Consider the following 17,548-nt stretch of genomic DNA (forward strand, 5'->3'; position numbering starts at 1 on the left):
AGGCTACAGCTGTCGCATTGTCCGATTGGACTCGAATCTGATGACCCGCTAGCAGAGGGCAGAACGCTCTAAGTGCGAAGAAGATCGCGCGGAGTTCCAGGGTGTTTATGGGTAGGGAAGACTCTTGGGGTGTCCAACGTCCCTGAGCAGTGTGGTGCCGGTCCACTGCTCCCCAGCCTAGGAGGCTGGTGTCCGTGGTCAGGACCAGCTAGTTCACTGGGAGAAAGGATCTCCCCTTCGATAGGGATGAGGACCGAAGCCACCAGCGGAGTGCGTACCTGACTGAAGGTGCCAGGTGAAGATGTCTGTCCAGGGAGAAGGGGCTCTTGTCCCAGGCCACTAGAAGGGCTAGCTGCAGTGGGCGGAGGTGCAGTTGAGCAAAGGATACTGCTTCCATAGCCGCCACCATCCTGCTGAGCACTTCATGCTGAATCGAATGGAGCGAGACGGAGGACGTAGAAGGCAGCGTACCGCTCGTTGAAGAGCGATCACCTTGTCTTGAGGGAGAAGGATCAAGCCCCGACGGGTGTCCAGGGACATGCCCAGGAAGGTGATGGATCGTGACTGGACCGGGGATGATTTGTCCAGATTCACTAGCCACCCTAAGCGGGATAGGGTGTCCACAGTCATCTGTACGCTGGTTGAGCAGTCGCGGAAGGAGGGGGCCTTGATGAGGAGGTCGTCCAAGTAAGGGAGAATGACCACTCCCCTGGCGTGAAGGACGCTCATGGCGGCCGCCATGACTTTGGTGAAGACCCTTGGTGCGGTGGCAAGGCCGAAGGGTAGAGCTACGAATTGAAAGTGGGAGTCCTGAATTGCAAAGCGGGATCTGGGGCGATGGGTATGTGCAGGTACGCGTCCTTGATGTCTATGGATGCAATAATGGACCTTAGGGACTCCATTCTGAATCTCCGTACGTGCACATGCTTGTTTAGGTGTTTGAGGTCCAGGATGGGTCGAACTGACCCATCCTTTTTGGGGACCACAAAGAGGTTGGAATAAAAACCCTCGAACTTCTCGTCGTCTGGGACAGGTATCACTCCTGCTGTTAGAACCGACTTGGGGGGGGGTCCAAAATTCTATGTGGTAACCGGAAGACACAAGGTCTCGCACCCATTTGTCGTCTGAGGCGGCAGCCCAGATGTGTTGAAAGAGCCGCAGTCGACCTCCTACAATGAGTGTGTCTTCCGGGGCGCCGAAGGAGTCATGAGGGGGAAAACGTCGTGGCCAAGTCTCCCTAGTCCTGGACTGTTTCGGTCTAGGCTGCCATGACGAAGTAGGTTTCGGGGAGAGCTGAGAAGGTCGGTCCCAGCGTAGTCCGCGGCTGGTGGCGTGGACAGCACGGGGTGTCGACCAACCAAAGGAGTTCCGAAAGGAGCGGAACGAGGACTGTGGACGTCTGGTGAAGGACGTCCTGGACTTGAGCTGGGGGAGGGAGGTACTCTTTCCTCCTGTGGCATCAGAAATGAGCTTGTCCAGACGTTCGCCAAACAATCAGTCTGGAAAAAAGGGGAGGCCCGTGAGAGACTTCTTGGAGGCAGAGTCCGCTCGCCATTGTCGGAGCCAGAGAGCTCTACGGATGGCTATGGTATTTGAGGCGGCAAACGCTGCACAGGTAGCAGCGTCCATGGAGGCCTGCATGAGGTACTCCGCCGCAGCGGTAATTTGAGCTGTTACCTCTGTGAAGGTATGAGTGAACAGGGATTCCTCAAGCGAAGTGTTAAGGGATTCTGCCCAGACCGAGATCGCCTTTGCGACCCACACAGAGGCAAAAGGAGGGCGAGAGGGAGGAACCCGCAGCCTCAAAAGCAGAGCGGGCGAGGTGCTCCACCTGTCTGTCTGTCGGGTCCTTGATGCAGGAACCATCGGGTAAAGACAGGAGCGTCTTTGTGGTAAGGCGGGAGACCGGAGAGGTGTGGGGGGGGGGGGGGGTCGACCGAGGGCGGATCGGCCCAGCCCTTAGGGGCAGGTGAGGCAAAAAGGGTACCGGGACTCCATGAGTTTTCGGTTACCGAAGCGCCTGTCAGGCTTCTCCCTTTGCTTTGTGAGTATATCCTGAAACTCAGGGTGATCAGTGAAAACCTTTTGGGGTTTCCTTGCCCTCTTAAAGGAGACCGCATGGTCAGTGGTAGTGGATGGGGGATCCTCCACATGCAGAGTTTGGTTGATTGCTGCTATAAGGGAGTCTATTGCAGTTTGATCATCTGGGGAGGCTGAAACCAAGGAATTCTCCTGGTACAAACCGCATTCTCCCTCCTCCAGCTCTTCAGAAGCTGTGGAGCGTGTGGGAGAGCCTGCCCTGTGTGCTCCCGAGGGAGAGCCCGCTGGAGACACCCGGCCGTGTGCTCTTTTCCTGATCCCTGCAACCAGTGAAGCACGTGCCCGGATTACCTCAGAAGGATCCTCCATAGGGGTATCCTCAGGCTGCGTTCCGTCCAGGGACCCAGAAGGGTGTGGAGGACGACATTGCATAGCCAGCACCAGGTTCTGTGACAGTTTTTCCATGGATTGGGACAGAAACTGTGCCCATTCTGGTGGGCTGGGAGCCCTAGGCTCTGGACTGACGGTTGCGGCGGTGGTGGCAGGGGGGGGGGGGGGTCTTTGAGGGCTATAGGGGCACAGGACTCACAGAGTGAAGAGGTGTGTTTACGTGGTAGCTCAACGTGGCAGGCAGTATAATAGACTATGTGAGCCTTAGCACTCTTAGTGCCTTTTGAATTCTGCATGTTCCTGATAGGAGTATGCTAGGAGGGGGAGCAATGCTCAGCAGAGCTACAGTGAGCAGCACCTTACCAGAATCAGCCGATGGCTGGAGATCTTCCCACGCTTTCAACTCAGAGCCTGCGAAGAGGGGCTGAGGAATTGTGCCTCTGCCCTGGGCTTTGGAAAATCGGTGTCTATGGAACCTGTCGTCCAGCCCAGGATCCAGCGTCGTGGGAGAGGATACGTGTAGGCAACACTTCACGTTCCCGCCCGTTGATGGTAGTGGGAGATCGGTCCCAAAAGGAAACAGTCGCCCTCAAAAAATAAACCTTGAAAGGAAGTGCCTCCTATAGAGACTAAGCTAAAACTGGGACTGCCTGGCCCGGCCAGGGGGTGTATACTGCAGAAGAGGAGCTATGCTTTTGCATCTACTTAGTTTCCTCCTATGGATAGGCAGCATAACATACCATGGTCCTGTGTCCCCCAATGAGGCGTCAGAGAAATACGCATTTTTAATTAAAGTTTATTACTTTTTTGCATTGACCTTGTTTCGGTTTCTCTCTTTTCGGTTGTCTAGCATTTGTCCGTTAGGTCACATTTATATCCACAACCCCTGCACGTTTACAACTCCATTTTTTATAGATACAGACCCATTACATATTAGTGCAGGTATGGTTGATTTTTCTTGACTCCATTGTTAAGGGCCGGACTGTGCACTGGGTCTTCTCCTCCTGCTCTGGCCCCTCCGCCTGCCTCTGGTATTTGAATGACAGGTCAGATTTTTCAGAGACTTGCCTCCTGTTTGGGGCTGGCGCAGTCACTGGCAGGGCAGACGTTTGCACAGATTGAATTCCTGGCTGGTCTGCAATAACATGGTGACGTTTGCAGCCCATGCAGTGTAGTCTTTAAAACTTCATTGAGCCGAGATCTTAATCTGGCATGTGCCACCCATAGCATCATTTTATTACAGACCACCCAGGAAATCAATCTACGCAAGTGCTGCCCAGAGCAACGATGGTGCCGGTGCAAGACTTCAAACAGGAGGCAGGACACTGAAAAATCTGACCTGTCATTCAAACACCGGATAATGAAAAAAAGGGGCGTGCACACTTTGTGAGGTGAGGTGCTAGTGAATGGGGAAAGCCCACAATTATAACCATAGAGATACACTGCACACTCAGTTGTATATGCTAAATAAATTTATTATAAGGGGTTCAAAAAAGCCATGCAAAGGAAAACTATGAACTTGGAGACAAAGAATACTCTGACGTTTCGGCCACCGGCCTTGTTCACAGAGTACGCTGTAAAGTGGGGTACAAACAAAAAGAGATAAACAATATTTACATAAATTGTTCAAACAACAGCTTTTTTTACAGTAGTTGTCACAAAGAGTTTTTTGGAAGGGGGGGAGGGAAAAAAAAGGGCGTGAACAAAGAGCATATATATCAGAAATGCATTTTATGTATGAATGTACACATACATCAAGACTAGAGTAAACAAAACAATATGCAGCAGTGACAACCGCTTAAGGCGAGTCGGTAAATATACTGGTAAGGGGAAGGAACAAAGGAAATGGAGAGTGGAACAGGGGGGTATATAAACTGGTATCAGCATAATATGAAGGAAAGAAAGTTCAAGTACAGAGGGTGATTCAACTGTATGGGGTAAGGCGATGAAGTAAAATAAGTATACTACCTGTCACTTATAGTTCTGAGTTCCAAGAGGAATTGCTGGAGAGATATATAAGAGTATAGATAATGAGAGGTAGTAAGAGGAGGATATGTAGATAATGAAAGAGAAAAAGGTAGTTACCTGTGGCCATATGGTAATGGAGAGATTGTAAAGATGAAGTGTCAAAGACGCTTAGGACATCTTATCTGTATATAAACCAGATAAACCAGATAAGAGTCAGAGTATTTAAATTGAATAAAGAAAGTCATGAGATTAAGATCTTACCTGAGCCTATGTGTATGCCAGCGCTCCCATGCCTTGGCTGTTATCTTAGGAAGGCTGCTCTCAGCTGTGCCTGGGCGCTTTAAATGTAGTGACAGGTGGGAGGGGAAATGACGTGGTCCAATCCCGTATGTATGTGTCTGTCTAGCGTCTAGAACATGGTGGGGTATTTGCAAAGGGAGGTGACGTCACGCGCCTGCGCGGTAACTATCCCTATGTGTCCGTAATGTGCTGAATCACGGGTTTAGAGGTGATGTCACGCGCTTGCGCAGACTGCACCTCTTTAACCCGTGGCTGAAGCCAGTAAACAAGGGCCAGGAAATGATCGCGCATATGCGCTGCTCATCGCCGCCCGCTGTATTACTGGGAAGCAGAGTGCCATGGGTTAGGGAGTGACGTCGCGCTCATGCGCAGACATCACCTCCTAACACAGTGGCTGAAAAAAGGAAAACTAGGCAAAGACGTACCGCGCATGCGCGGTCCCCGTATTGACCCGGAGAGTTACTGAGGGTGAGGACTGCTAAGGTGTGAACAGAGCGCTGCTCACATGAGTGTATATCAACACTCATCATTAGTAACCTTGTAAAAGTAGAGCCATGTCCAGATAAGGGAAAACTACATAAAATTATCATCGGTAGTAGGGAAAATAAGTCCAGATGTAGAATTGATGACAAAGGTCATCAGTTCCCATCCGGCAAGGTTACTAAATATGTAAAAAAGTGGTCATATAATATTATGGTGGTCCTCATAGACCCTATTATAGTCGTAGTGGGGGCCTGGCGTAATGCTTGTGCGCAGTCGTCCTTACCATCACAGATGAAGGAAGAGGGGAGAAAGGGGTTGTAAAGATAGAACAGGGAAAAAAAAGGGGAAAAAGGGGGGAAAAAAGGGGGGAGAAGAGAAAGAAAAGAGTGCCGAACCAGTCTTACCCATCAGGACGGGATAAGGGGAGGGGAAGAGGAGCAGGAGAGTGAGGATCCATTTTATTGTAGATCATATATTCATATCTGTTAGAGAAAATAGATAATATGTTAGATATACATTACACATACCATTCAATTTCCCTGTTAAGACCAAACGGAGTTAGTGTATGCAGTGTATAAATCCAGTAGCTCTCTCTTTGTTTCAAAAGCCGTATGTGGTTTCCACCACGTCTCGGGCGTTCTATTTTTTCTATCATTTGGAATCTCAATTGAGAAACTGAGTGTCGAGCTTCTTTGAAATGGTATGGAATTGGGAGCCAGGTTTTATTGCAGCGTATTGTGGACTTATGACTGGCAATTCTATCACGTACATGTTGCGTGGTTTCGCCTACATAAAGTAGTAAAGTAGTAGTTGAGATTCCAAATTATAGAAAAAATAGAACGCCCGAGACGTGGTGGAAACCACATACGGCTTTTGAAACAAAGAGAGAGCTACTGGATTTATACACTGCATACACTAACTCCGTTTGGTCTTAACAGGGAAATTGAATGGTATGTGTAATGTATATCTAACATATCTATTTTCTCTAACAGATATGAATATATGATCTACAATAAAATGGATCCTCACTCTCCTGCTCCTCTTCCCCTCCCCTTATCCCGTCCTGATGGGTAAGACTGGTTCGGCACTCTTTTCTTTCTCTTCTCCCCCCTTTTTCCCCCCTTTTTCCCCTTTTTTCCCCTGTTCTATCTTTACAACCCCTTTCTCCCCTCTTCCTTCATCTGTGATGGTAAGGACGACTGCGCACAAGCATTACGCCAGGCCCCCACTACGACTATAATAGGGTCTATGAGGACCACCATAATATTATATGACCACTTTTTTACATATTTAGTAACCTTGCCGGATGGGAACTGATGACCTTTGTCATCAATTCTACATCTGGACTTATTTTCCCTACTACCGATGATAATTTTATGTAATTTTCCCTTATCTGGACATGGCTCTACTTTTACAAGGTTACTAATGATGAGTGTTGATATACACTCATGTGAGCAGCGCTCTGTTCACACCTTAGCAGTCCTCACCCTCAGTAACTCTCCGGGTCAATACGGGGACCGCGCATGCGCGGTACGTCTTTGCCTAGTTTTCCTTTTTTCAGCCACTGTGTTAGGAGGTGATGTCTGCGCATGAGCGCGACGTCACTCCCTAACCCATGGCACTCTGCTTCCCAGTAATACAGCGGGCGGCGATGAGCAGCGCATATGCGCGATCATTTCCTGGCCCTTGTTTACTGGCTTCAGCCACGGGTTAAAGAGGTGCAGTCTGCGCAAGCGCGTGACATCACCTCTAAACCCGTGATTCAGCACATTACGGACACATAGGGATAGTTACCGCGCAGGCGCGTGACGTCACCTCCCTTTGCAAATACCCCACCATGTTCTAGACGCTAGACAGACACATACATACGGGATTGGACCACGTCATTTCCCCTCCCACCTGTCACTACATTTAAAAGCGCCCAGGCACAGCTGAGAGCAGCCTTCCTAAGATAACAGCCAAGGCATGTGAGCGCTGGCATACACATAGGCTCAGGTAAGATCTTAATCTCATGACTTTCTTTATTCAATTTAAATACTCTGACTCTTATCTGGTTTATCTGGTTTATATACAGATAAGATGTCCTAAGCGTCTTTGACACTTCATCTTTACAATCTCTCCATTACCATATGGCCACAGGTAACTACCTTTTTCTCTTTCATTATCTACATATCCTCCTCTTACTACCTCTCATTATCTATACTCATATATATCTCTCCAGCAATTCCTCTTGGAACTCAGAACTATAAGTGACAGGTAGTATACTTATTTTACTTCATCGCCTTACCCCATACAGTTGAATCACCCTCTGTACTTGAACTTTCTTTCCTTCATATTATGCTGATACCAGTTTATATACCCCCCTGTTCCACTCTCCATTTCCTTTGATCCTTCCCCTTACCAGTATATTTACCGACTCGCCTTAAGCGGGTGTCACTGCTGCATATTGTTTTGTTTACTCTAGTCTTGATGTATGTGTACATTCATACATAAAATGCATTTCTGATATATATGCTCTTTGTTCACGCCCTTTTTTTCCCTCCCCCCCCTTCCAAAAAACTCTTTTTGTGACAACTACTGTAAAAAAAGCTGTTGTTTGAACAATTTATGTAAATATTGTTTATCTCTTTTTGTTTGTACCCCACTTTACAGCGTACTCTGAACAAGGCCGGTATTCAAACACCGGAGGCAGGTGGAGGGGTTGGAACAAGAGTAGGAGACCCAGTGCACAGTCCAGCCTTGTGCACCTGAAATCTCATTACAATACTTCAAATGAGGATTAAAGCGCACCAATCACCAGGATTTTCCTATATAAGCTAAAGCCAGTGCTATACTGGCGATGATATGCTGATTCTATACATGCCTTTAGTTGTCAGCTAGAATGTATAGGTTTTGAAATACAAGCAAAGATTGTAAAATGAGCAGCTTTTTGATTGACAGCAGCTGCTGATCAGCTGGGGCGAGTATTCATAGTGATTCCCGCCCCCCTGCCTGAACTCATCCCCCCCGTTATTTATGCCAATTCTATTATAGAATTATTTTACTAAGTGACTAGAAGAACCTGTGCTAATGTCATACCAATGTGACAAGAAGGGGTGGGGCCTCAGCTAAAATCGCTGATACCAGGAGGCAACATTATTTTCTTTTGGCTGAGGCCCCGCCCTTTCTGGTCACATGGCTATGACATCAGCACAGGTCCTTCTAGTCACTTAGTAAAACGATTCTATAATAGAATTAGCATAAATAATAGGGGGAAGACGGACAGGCAGGGGGGGGGCGGGAATCACTATGCATATCCACCCCAGCTATCAGCTGATCAGCCGGTGCTGCCACTCAAAAAGCTGCTCATTTTACAAAGTTTACTTGCTTGTGTTTCAAAACCTATACATCCTAGCTGACAACTAAAGGCATGTATAGACTCAGCATGATAGTGCCAGTATAGCACTGGCTTTAGGTTATATAGGAAAATCCTGGTGACTGGTGCGCTTTAAAGAAGAGCAAAAAACTGGATTTCTTCACCAAAAGATTTCAATTGAATTTATATAAAGCAGCGGCATTATGACTGTCTTAACTTTACATTCCAAAATTGTGCTGACCGCACTCTTTAAAAGATAAGCAAGACATTGCCACCTAGTCATGGATTATTATTGGATAGTGAAAAGATCAGATCTACTCCGAGGAAAAAAAAGATTTAAAAAAAAATGTTGCCTTTTTTTAGCAGAAGCTATGCACAGAGGCACGTAATTACCAATTCATTTGTTACCTTAGCTTCCGATGAATGTCACTAAGTAACTGATGTCGCAAAGTGACAGAAACGGATTCGCTAACTAGATGAGCCGTCATATACGGGTCTTGTCCTCCAGAGCAAAGAGCGAGAAGTCGGCATAATCTGGAGTATAAGGCACACGGAGGAAAATGGGCTACCGACTCCAAAGCCTCACAAATAAGAGACGAGACTGAGCTCAGGTCAGAGATACCTGAAAAGAAGAACAAAATGGGATGAAAGAAGGAGATTCAAAAGGGAAAAAAAATGAGACACTTACATGGTGTGTTAAGGCATAAAAGGAACATTTCCTCTTGAAAAGGTCACTGTATAAAGTCATCAGCCAGGAACCATTAATCAGGGCACTAGTAATCCAGCACAAAATTCTCAGTTTCCAATTCATGTGATTTTCACTTACTGAACGTATCCGGTAGAGAAGAAGAAAGTCCAGAAAAAGTGAAAATATTTGCTTGTGTTTCCCGCTGTCGCGTTCCTGACGTCCAGATCTGTAGATCTCCACCAACGTCTCTTCTAAGAATGTCACACTCCGCAACCTTCTCCTTTTTTGTAGATTTTTGCCCTTTGTGACCTAGTTTGTGGTATATGTAATCATACAACAAATTAAACATCAGACAATCCTGAAGTCAAGTGTGCTCAATTATTGTTTCATTTAAGGCAGCCATCTTTCTATCTGAATAGTCCAATGTACTAACCCCTACAGTGGGAGATCTAGCAGCCACCACAGAAAATGAATGTGTTCCAGAGAACTGATCCCCCAGATCTTTATCTGCACGGTGTACCAGATATTAGCCATTTGTTTCACTGAGTAAGGACTCTTTCACAGTGCCGTGGAAACACGTTTTATCACACGGCCGTGATGAAGTTGCATACGTCCCTCCGTGTGCCGTGATTTTGGTAGACGTGTGTTCTGTGTGCCATCGCAGATCAGGAATTTTTCACTCACCTGTCCCCGGCGCTACTGTCTCCAGCACTGCCGCTTCCGGGTTAGCGGTGCAGTGAATATTCATGAGCATAATGAGTGGGCCCTGAAACAAGTGACAGCAGCGCCAAAGACCGCAGCACTGGAGAAAGGGGAGTATAGAAAAAGAGAATTTTGTTTACTTACCGTAAATTCTTTTTCTTATAGTTCCGTATTGGGAGACCCAGACCATGGGTGTTTAGCTTCTACCTCCGGAGGACACACAAAGTACTACACTTAAGTGTAGCTCCTCCCTCTGAGCTTATACACCCCCTGGTGAGCAGACCCAGCCAGTTTAGTGCAAAAGCTGAAGGAGAATAGCCACCCACAAGTAGAACAGAGCAAAAGCCGGAACAACCGGAGACTCTGTCCACGACAACAGCCGGTGATAACACGCAGAACAAGAAAATTGCCAACAGGGAGGGTGCTGGGTCTCCCAATACGGAACTATAAGAAAAAGAATTTACGGTAAGTAAACAAAATTCTCTATTTCTTTATCGTTCCTATGGGAGACCCAGACCATGGGACGTTCCAAAGCAGTCCCTGGGTGGGAAATAAACCGAAAAACCAAGAAGTAGGCAGAACCTAACTTCACAAATGGGCGACAGCCGCCTGAAGGATGCGTCTGCCGAAGCAAGAGCATGCACTTTGTAGTGCTTCGAAAAAGGTATGCAGGCTAGTCCAAGTGGCAGCCTGACAGACTTGTTGAGCCGTAGCCTGGTGCCTGAAAGCCCAAGAGGCACCAACAGCTCTGGTCGAATGTGCCTTGATCCCCGGCGGGGGAGGCACATGAGAACTCTGGTAGGCGTCCGAAATGGTCGATCTAATCCAACGGGCCAAGGTCGGCTTAGAAGCAGAGAGGCCCTTGCGCCGACCAGTGGTTAGCACAAAAAGAGAAGTGCACCGCCTAAGAGCAGCGGTGCGAGACACATAGATCCGGAGCGCACGCACCAGATCCAGAGTATGCAGCGCTTTTTCAAAGCGATGAACAGGAGCCGGACAAAAGGAAGGTAGGGAAATGTCCTGGTTAAGAACCGAGTAGAGCGACACCAGGACAGGAAAATTTTCCAAGTCCTGTGATAGATCTTAGCGGAGGAAGACTTACGGGCCCGAGTCATAGTGGAGATGACTTCAGGAAGAATACCAGAAGCCGTCAAAATCCAGGACTCAAGAGCCACGCCGTCAATTTGAGAGCCGCAGAATTCAGGCGGAAAAACGGACCTTGTGAGAGTAGGTCTGGACGGTACGGGAGATGCCACGGCATCTCTACGGACAGATGGAGCAGGTCTGGATACCAAGCTCGCCTGGGCCAGTCCGGTGCAATGAGGATGACTCGACAGCCCTCCATTCTGATCTTGCGCAGAACTCTGGGCAAGAGAGCTAGAGGGGGAAACACGTAGGACAGACGAAACTGGGACCAGTCTTGAACCAGTGCGTCCGCGGCGAATGCCTGAGGGTCGTGGGAGCGAGCCACGTAAAACGGGAACCTTGTTGTTGTGACGGGATGCCATTAGGTCCACGTCCGGAGTGCCCCATTTTGCGGCAGATTGACTAAAACACTGCCGGGTGCAGGGACCACTCGCCACCGTCCACGGTTTGACGGCTGAGATAATCTGCCTCCCAGTTTTCCACGCCTGGGATGTGGACTGCGGATATGGTGGACTTGGAGTCCTCCGCCCATTGAAGGATGCGTTGTACTTCCAACAATCGCCAGGCGGCTGCGTGTCCCGCCTTGGTGATTGATGTAGGCAACCGCTGTCGCGTTGTCTGACTGGACTCGAATGTGCCTGCCCGCCAACAGGTGGTGAAAAGCTAGGAGAGCTAGAAGCACGGCTCTGGTTTCCAGCACATTGATTGAAAGGGCTGACTCGGACGGAGTCAAAGTGCCCTGTGCTCTGTGGTGGAGATATACCGCTACCCAGCCGGATAGACTGGCATCCGTGGTGAGAATCACCCAGGACGGGGCCAGGAAGGAGCGCCCCTGGGACAGGGAGAGGGGCCGAAGCCACCACTGAAGAGAGCTCCTGGTTTGTGGCGACAGAGCCACTAACCTGTGTAAGGAGGAAGGCCGCTTGTCCCAACAGCGGAGAATGTCCAGCTGCAGGGGGCGCAGATGGAACTGGGCAAAGGGAACAGCCTCCATGGACGCCACCATTTGACCCAGCACCTGCATCAGACGCCTGAGGGTATAACGGCGGGGCCTCAGCAGAGCGCACCGCTAGCTGGAGGGACTGCTGTTTGACTAAGGGCAACTTCACAAGTGCCGTCAAGGTCTCGAACTGCATCCCTAGGTACGTGAGACTCTGGGTCGGAGTCCGAGTGGATTTGGGCAGATTGACCAGCCACCCGAATTGAGCTAGAGTGGAGAGAGTGAGCGAGACACTCCGCTGACAGTCTGCGCTGGATGAAGCCTTGACTAGAAGGTCGTCCAGGTAAGGAATCACTGCCAACCCCTGGAGGTGCAGAACTGCAATCACTGCTGCCATGACCTTGGTGAATACCCGAGGGGCCGTGGCCAACCCGAAGGGGAGAGCCACGAATTGGAAGTGATCTTCTCCTACTGCAAAACGTAGCCAACGCTGGTGTGACACTGCAATTGGCACATGCAGATAGGCATCTCTGATGTCGATGGATGACAGGAAATCCCCTTGGGACATAGAGGCGATGACTGATCGCAGAGACTCCATGCGAAAGCGCCGCACCAGAACATGCTTGTTGAGAAGCTTCAGATCCAGGATGGGCCGGAAGGTACCGTCCTTTTTGCGAACTAGGAAGAGATTTGAGTAGAAACCTCTGAACCGTTCCCGGGCGGGAACCGGTACAATCACTCCATTGCCTGTAAGGCTGCCACGGCCTGTGAGAAGGCGGCGGCCTTGGAGAGGGGGGGGGGGGGGGGGGGGGGGGGGGAGTTGAGAGAAAAAAAAGGGAATTTTGTTTACTTACCGTAAATTCCTTTTCTTCTAGCTCCTATTGGGAGACCCAGACAATTGGGTGTATAGCTTCTGCCTCTGGAGGCCACACAAAGTATTACACTTTAAAAAGTGTAACCCCTCCCCTCTGCTATACACCCTCCCGTGGACCACGGGCTCCTCAGTTTTGGTGCAAAAGCAGGAAGGAGAAAACTTATAAATTGGTCTAGGGTAAATTCAATCCGAAGGATGTTCGGAGAACTGAAGACCATGAACCATAAGAACAATTCAACATGAACAACATGTGTACACAAAAGAACAACTAGCCCAAAGGGGCACAGGGGCAGGTGCTGGGTCTCCCAATAGGAGCTAGAAGAAAAGGAATTTACGGTAAGTAAACAAAATTCCCTTTTTTTTCTTTGTCGCTCCATTGGGAGACCCAGACAATTGGGACGTCCAAGAGCAGTCCCTGGGTGGGTAAAAGAATACCTCAATCGAAAGAGCCGAAAAACGGCCCCCTCTTACAAGTGGGCAACTGCCGCCTGAAGGACTCGCCTACCTAGACTGGCGTCAGCCGACGCATAGGTATGCACTTAATAGTGCTTCGTGAAAGTGTGCAGACTAGACCATGTAGCTGCCTGACACACCTGCTGAGCCGTCGGCCGGTGCCGCAAAGCCCAGGACGCACCTACAGCTCTGGTAGAATGGGCTTTCAACCCTGAAGGAAGTGGAAGCCCAGAAGAACGGTAGGCCTCGAGAATCTGTTCCTTGATCCACCGAGCCAAGGTTGACTTGGAGGCCTGAGAGCCCTTACACTGGCCAGCGACAAGGACAAAGAGCGCATCTGAACGGCGCAGGGGCGCCGTGCGAGACACGTAGAACCGGAGTGCTCTCACTAGATCCAAAGAGTGCAAATCCTTTTCACACTGGTGAATTGGATTAGGGCAAAAGGAAGGCAAGGAGATATCCTGATTTAGATGAAAAGGGGATACCACCTTAGGGAGAAATTCCGGGACCGGACAGAGAACCACCTTATCCTGGTGAAAAACCAGGAAGGGAGCTTTGCATGACAGCGCTGCAAGCTCAGACACTCTCCGAAGAGACGTGACTGCCACTAGGAAGGCCACCTTCTGCGAAAGACGGGAGAGAGAGACATCCCGCAGTGGCTCAAAAGGCGGCTTTTGAAGAGCCGTCAGGACCCTGTTAAGGTCCCAAGGTTCCAACGGACGTTTGTAAGGTGGAACTATGTGGCAGACCCCCTGCAGGAACGTGCGGACCTGCGGAAGCCTGGCTAGACGCTTTTGAAAAAAACACGGAGAGCGCCGACACTTGGCCCTTGATAGAGCCGAGGGACAAACCCTTGTCCACTCCAGATTGAAGGAATGAAAGGAATGTGGGTAAGGCAAACGGCCATGGAGAAAAACCGTTAGCAGTGCACCAGGACAGGAAGATTTGCCAAGACCTATAATAGATCTTGGCGGACGTTGGCTTCCTGGCCTGTCTCATGGTGGCAATGACATCCGGAGATAACCCTGAAGACGCTAGTAGCCAGGACTCAATGGCCACACAGTCAGGTTGAGGGCCACAGAATTCAGATGGAAAAACGGACCTTGTGACAGCAAGTCTGGGCGGTCTGGAAGTGCCCACGGTTGACCCACCGTGAGATGCCACAGATCCGGATACCACGACCGCCTCGGCCAGTCTGGAGCGACGAGAATGCCGCGACGGCAGTCGGACCTGATCTTTCGTAGTACTCTGGGCAGCATTGCCAGAGGGGGAAACACATACGGCAGTCGGAACTGCGACCAATCCTGCACTAACGCGTCCGCCGCCAGAGCTCTGTGATCCTGAGACCGTGCCATGAAGGCCGGGACCTTGTTGTTGTGTCGTGACGCCATGACATCGACATCCGGCGTTCCCCAGCGGCGGCAGATCTCTCGAAACACGTCTGGGTGAAGAGACCATTCCCCCGCGTCCATGCCCTGACGACTGAGAAAATCTGCTTCCCAGTTTTCCACACCCGGGATGTGAACTGCGGAGATGGTGGAGCCTGTGACTTCCACCCGCTGCAGAATCCACCCGACTTCCTGGAAGGCTTGACGATTGCGAGTGCCGCCTTGGTGGTTGATGTAGGCGACGGCAGTGGCGTTGTCCGACTGGATTCGGATCTGCCTGCCCTCCAGCCACCGATGGAAAGCCAATAGATGGAATTGCGCGAACGGCACTGCCTCCATAGCTGCAACCATCTTCCCCAGGAAGTGCATGAGGCGCCTTAAGGGGTGTGACTGACTCCGAAGAAGTGACTGCACCCCCGCCTGCAGAGAAAGCTGTTTGTCCCGCGGTAGCTTGACTAACGCTGGAAGGGTATGAAACTCCATCCCGAGATAAGTCAGTGATTGGGTCGGCGTCAACCTGGATTTCGGGAAATTGATGATCCACCCGAACTGCTGGAGAGTCGCCAGAGTGACGGTAAGACTTCGTTGACACGCCACCCGAGAAGGAGCCCTGACTAGGAGATCGTCCAAGTATGGGATCACCGAGTGGCCCTGAGAGTGCAGGACCGCCACGACGGATGCCATGACTTTGGTGAAGACCCGTGGGGCTGTCGCCAGGCCGAAGGGCAATGCGACGAACTGGAGGTGTTCGTCCCCGATGGCGAAACGCAGGAAACGTTGATGTTCGGGTGCGATCGGCACATGGAGATAAGCATCCTTGATGTCGATCGATGCTAGGAAGTCTCCTTGTGACATCGAGGCGATGACAGAGCGGAGAGATTCCATCCGAAACCGTCTGGTTCTCACATGTCTGTTGAGCAGCTTGAGGTCCAGAACGGGACGGAATGACCCGTCCTTTTTTGGCACCACGAACAAGTTGGAGTAAAATCCGCGACCACGTTCCTGAAGGGGAACGGGAATCACAACTCCTTCCATCTTCAGAGCGTCCACTGCCTGAAAAAGTGCGTCGGCCTGTGCGGGGGGTGGGAGGTTCTGAAAAAACGAGCCGTAGGTCGAGAGCTGAACTCTATCCTGTAACCATGAGACAGAATGTCTCTCACCCATCGGTCTTGAACGTGTGGCCACCAGGCGTCGCCAAAGCGGGAGAGCCTGCCACCGACCGAGGATGTGGCTAGATGAGGCCGAGAGTCATGAGGAGGCAGTCTTGGAGGCAGGGACTCCTGCGGCCTTTTGGGGGCGTGACTTGGACCGCCACGCATAGGAGTTCCTCTGGCCTTTCTCCGGCCGGTTGGACGAAGAGGATTGGGGCTTGGCGGAGGGACGAAAGGACCGAAACCTCGACTGGATTTTTCTTTGCTGAGGTCTCTTAGGTTTGGACTGGGGTAAGGAGGAGTCCTTTCCCGAAAATTCCTTAATCTCATCCAACCGTTCGCCAAACAAACGTTCGACAGAAAAAGGCAAACCAGTTAAGAACCTTTTGGAAGCAGAGTCTGCTTTCCATTCGCGCAGCCACATGGACCTGCGGACTGCCACGGAGTTATCGGATGCCACAGTCGTACGGCTAGCAAAGTCCAGGACGGCGTTCATGGCGTAGGACGAAAATGCTGATGCCTGAGAGGTCAAGGAAGACACATGCGGAGCAGAATTCCGCGTGACAGCATTAATCTCAGTCAGACATGCCGAGATTGCTTGGAGAGCCCACACAGCCGCAAAGGCCGGGGCAAAAGACGCGCCCGTGGCCTCATAAATAGACTTCACCAAGAGCTCTGTCTGTCAGTGGCATCCTACAGGGATGAGCCATCGGCAACAGACACAACGGACCTAGCAGCCAATCTAGAGACTGGCGGATCCACCTTGGATGAGTGTGCCCAGCCCTTAACGACTTCAGGTGGAAAGGGATAACGCGTGTCAGAGTGCCTTTTAGCAAAACGCTTGTCCGGGACCGCTCTGGGCTTCTGGACAGCGTCCCTGAAGTTAGAGTGATCAAAGAACGTATTGCGAGTACGTTTGGGGAATCGAAATTGGTGTTTCTCCTGCTGAGAAGCAGACTCCTCTACAGGTGGAGGCGGGGGAGAGAGATCCAACACCTGGTTGATGGACGAAATAAGATCATTTACTAAGGCGTCCCCCTCAGGGGTATCAAGGTTGAGGGCGAAGTCAGGGTCAGATCCCTGAGCTCCCACGTCCGCCTCGTCATCCTGAGAGTCCTCAAGCTGAGATCCAGAGCAGCGTGAGGAGGCCGGGGAAGAGTCCCAGCGAGGCCGCTTAGCCGGTCTGGGACTGCGATCCGGGCAGGAGTCCTCCGCCTGGGACCTAGGGGCTATCCTGGGAGCGCGCTGCGGCGCGGACCGAGAGGGGCCTGGAGGAGACAAACTAACAGGGGCCGGGGCCTGTGAAGAGCCCGGTCTGGACTGCAATGCCTCAAGGCGCTTAGATGACCATTTGTCCATAGACTGTGCAATGGATTGAGAAAGTGACAGAGTTTCTCCGCGAAAGAGTCCAATGACGGTGCCTCTGTCCCTGCAGCCTGCTCAGGAGGAGCAGGGGGATCTACATGAGCTGAGGGGCCCACAAGTGCCCTAGGCTCCGGCTGAGCAAGCATGGCAGGAGTTGAGCATTGATCACAGTGAGGGTAGGTGGATCCCGCAGGCAACATAGCCCCACAAGAGGTACAGGCTACGAAAAAAAAACCTGTGCCTTAGGGGCTTTGCTCCTTGTGGACGACATGCTGTAAGCAATAAGTGTCCCTTAGGAGAGCGAC

At 50.6% G+C, this 17,548-nt stretch overlaps 1 protein-coding gene across 1 annotated transcript in view; it reads right to left on the minus strand.

The window, feature by feature from the left end:
* Nucleotides 1-17,548, minus strand: part of ESPL1 (extra spindle pole bodies like 1, separase) — a 196,879-nt gene that overhangs the window by 73,501 nt on the left and 105,830 nt on the right. The window contains exons 20-21 of the mRNA XM_075337218.1: nucleotides 9,363-9,533; nucleotides 8,945-9,158 (exon numbers count right to left, since the gene is read on the minus strand). Of these exons, the coding sequence (XP_075193333.1) occupies nucleotides 8,945-9,158; nucleotides 9,363-9,533 (385 nt within the window). The remainder of the gene's footprint in view (nucleotides 1-8,944; nucleotides 9,159-9,362; nucleotides 9,534-17,548) is intronic.

This window comes from Anomaloglossus baeobatrachus, chromosome 2 (assembly GCF_048569485.1).
Source record: "Anomaloglossus baeobatrachus isolate aAnoBae1 chromosome 2, aAnoBae1.hap1, whole genome shotgun sequence".
NCBI lineage: Eukaryota > Metazoa > Chordata > Amphibia > Anura > Aromobatidae > Anomaloglossus > Anomaloglossus baeobatrachus.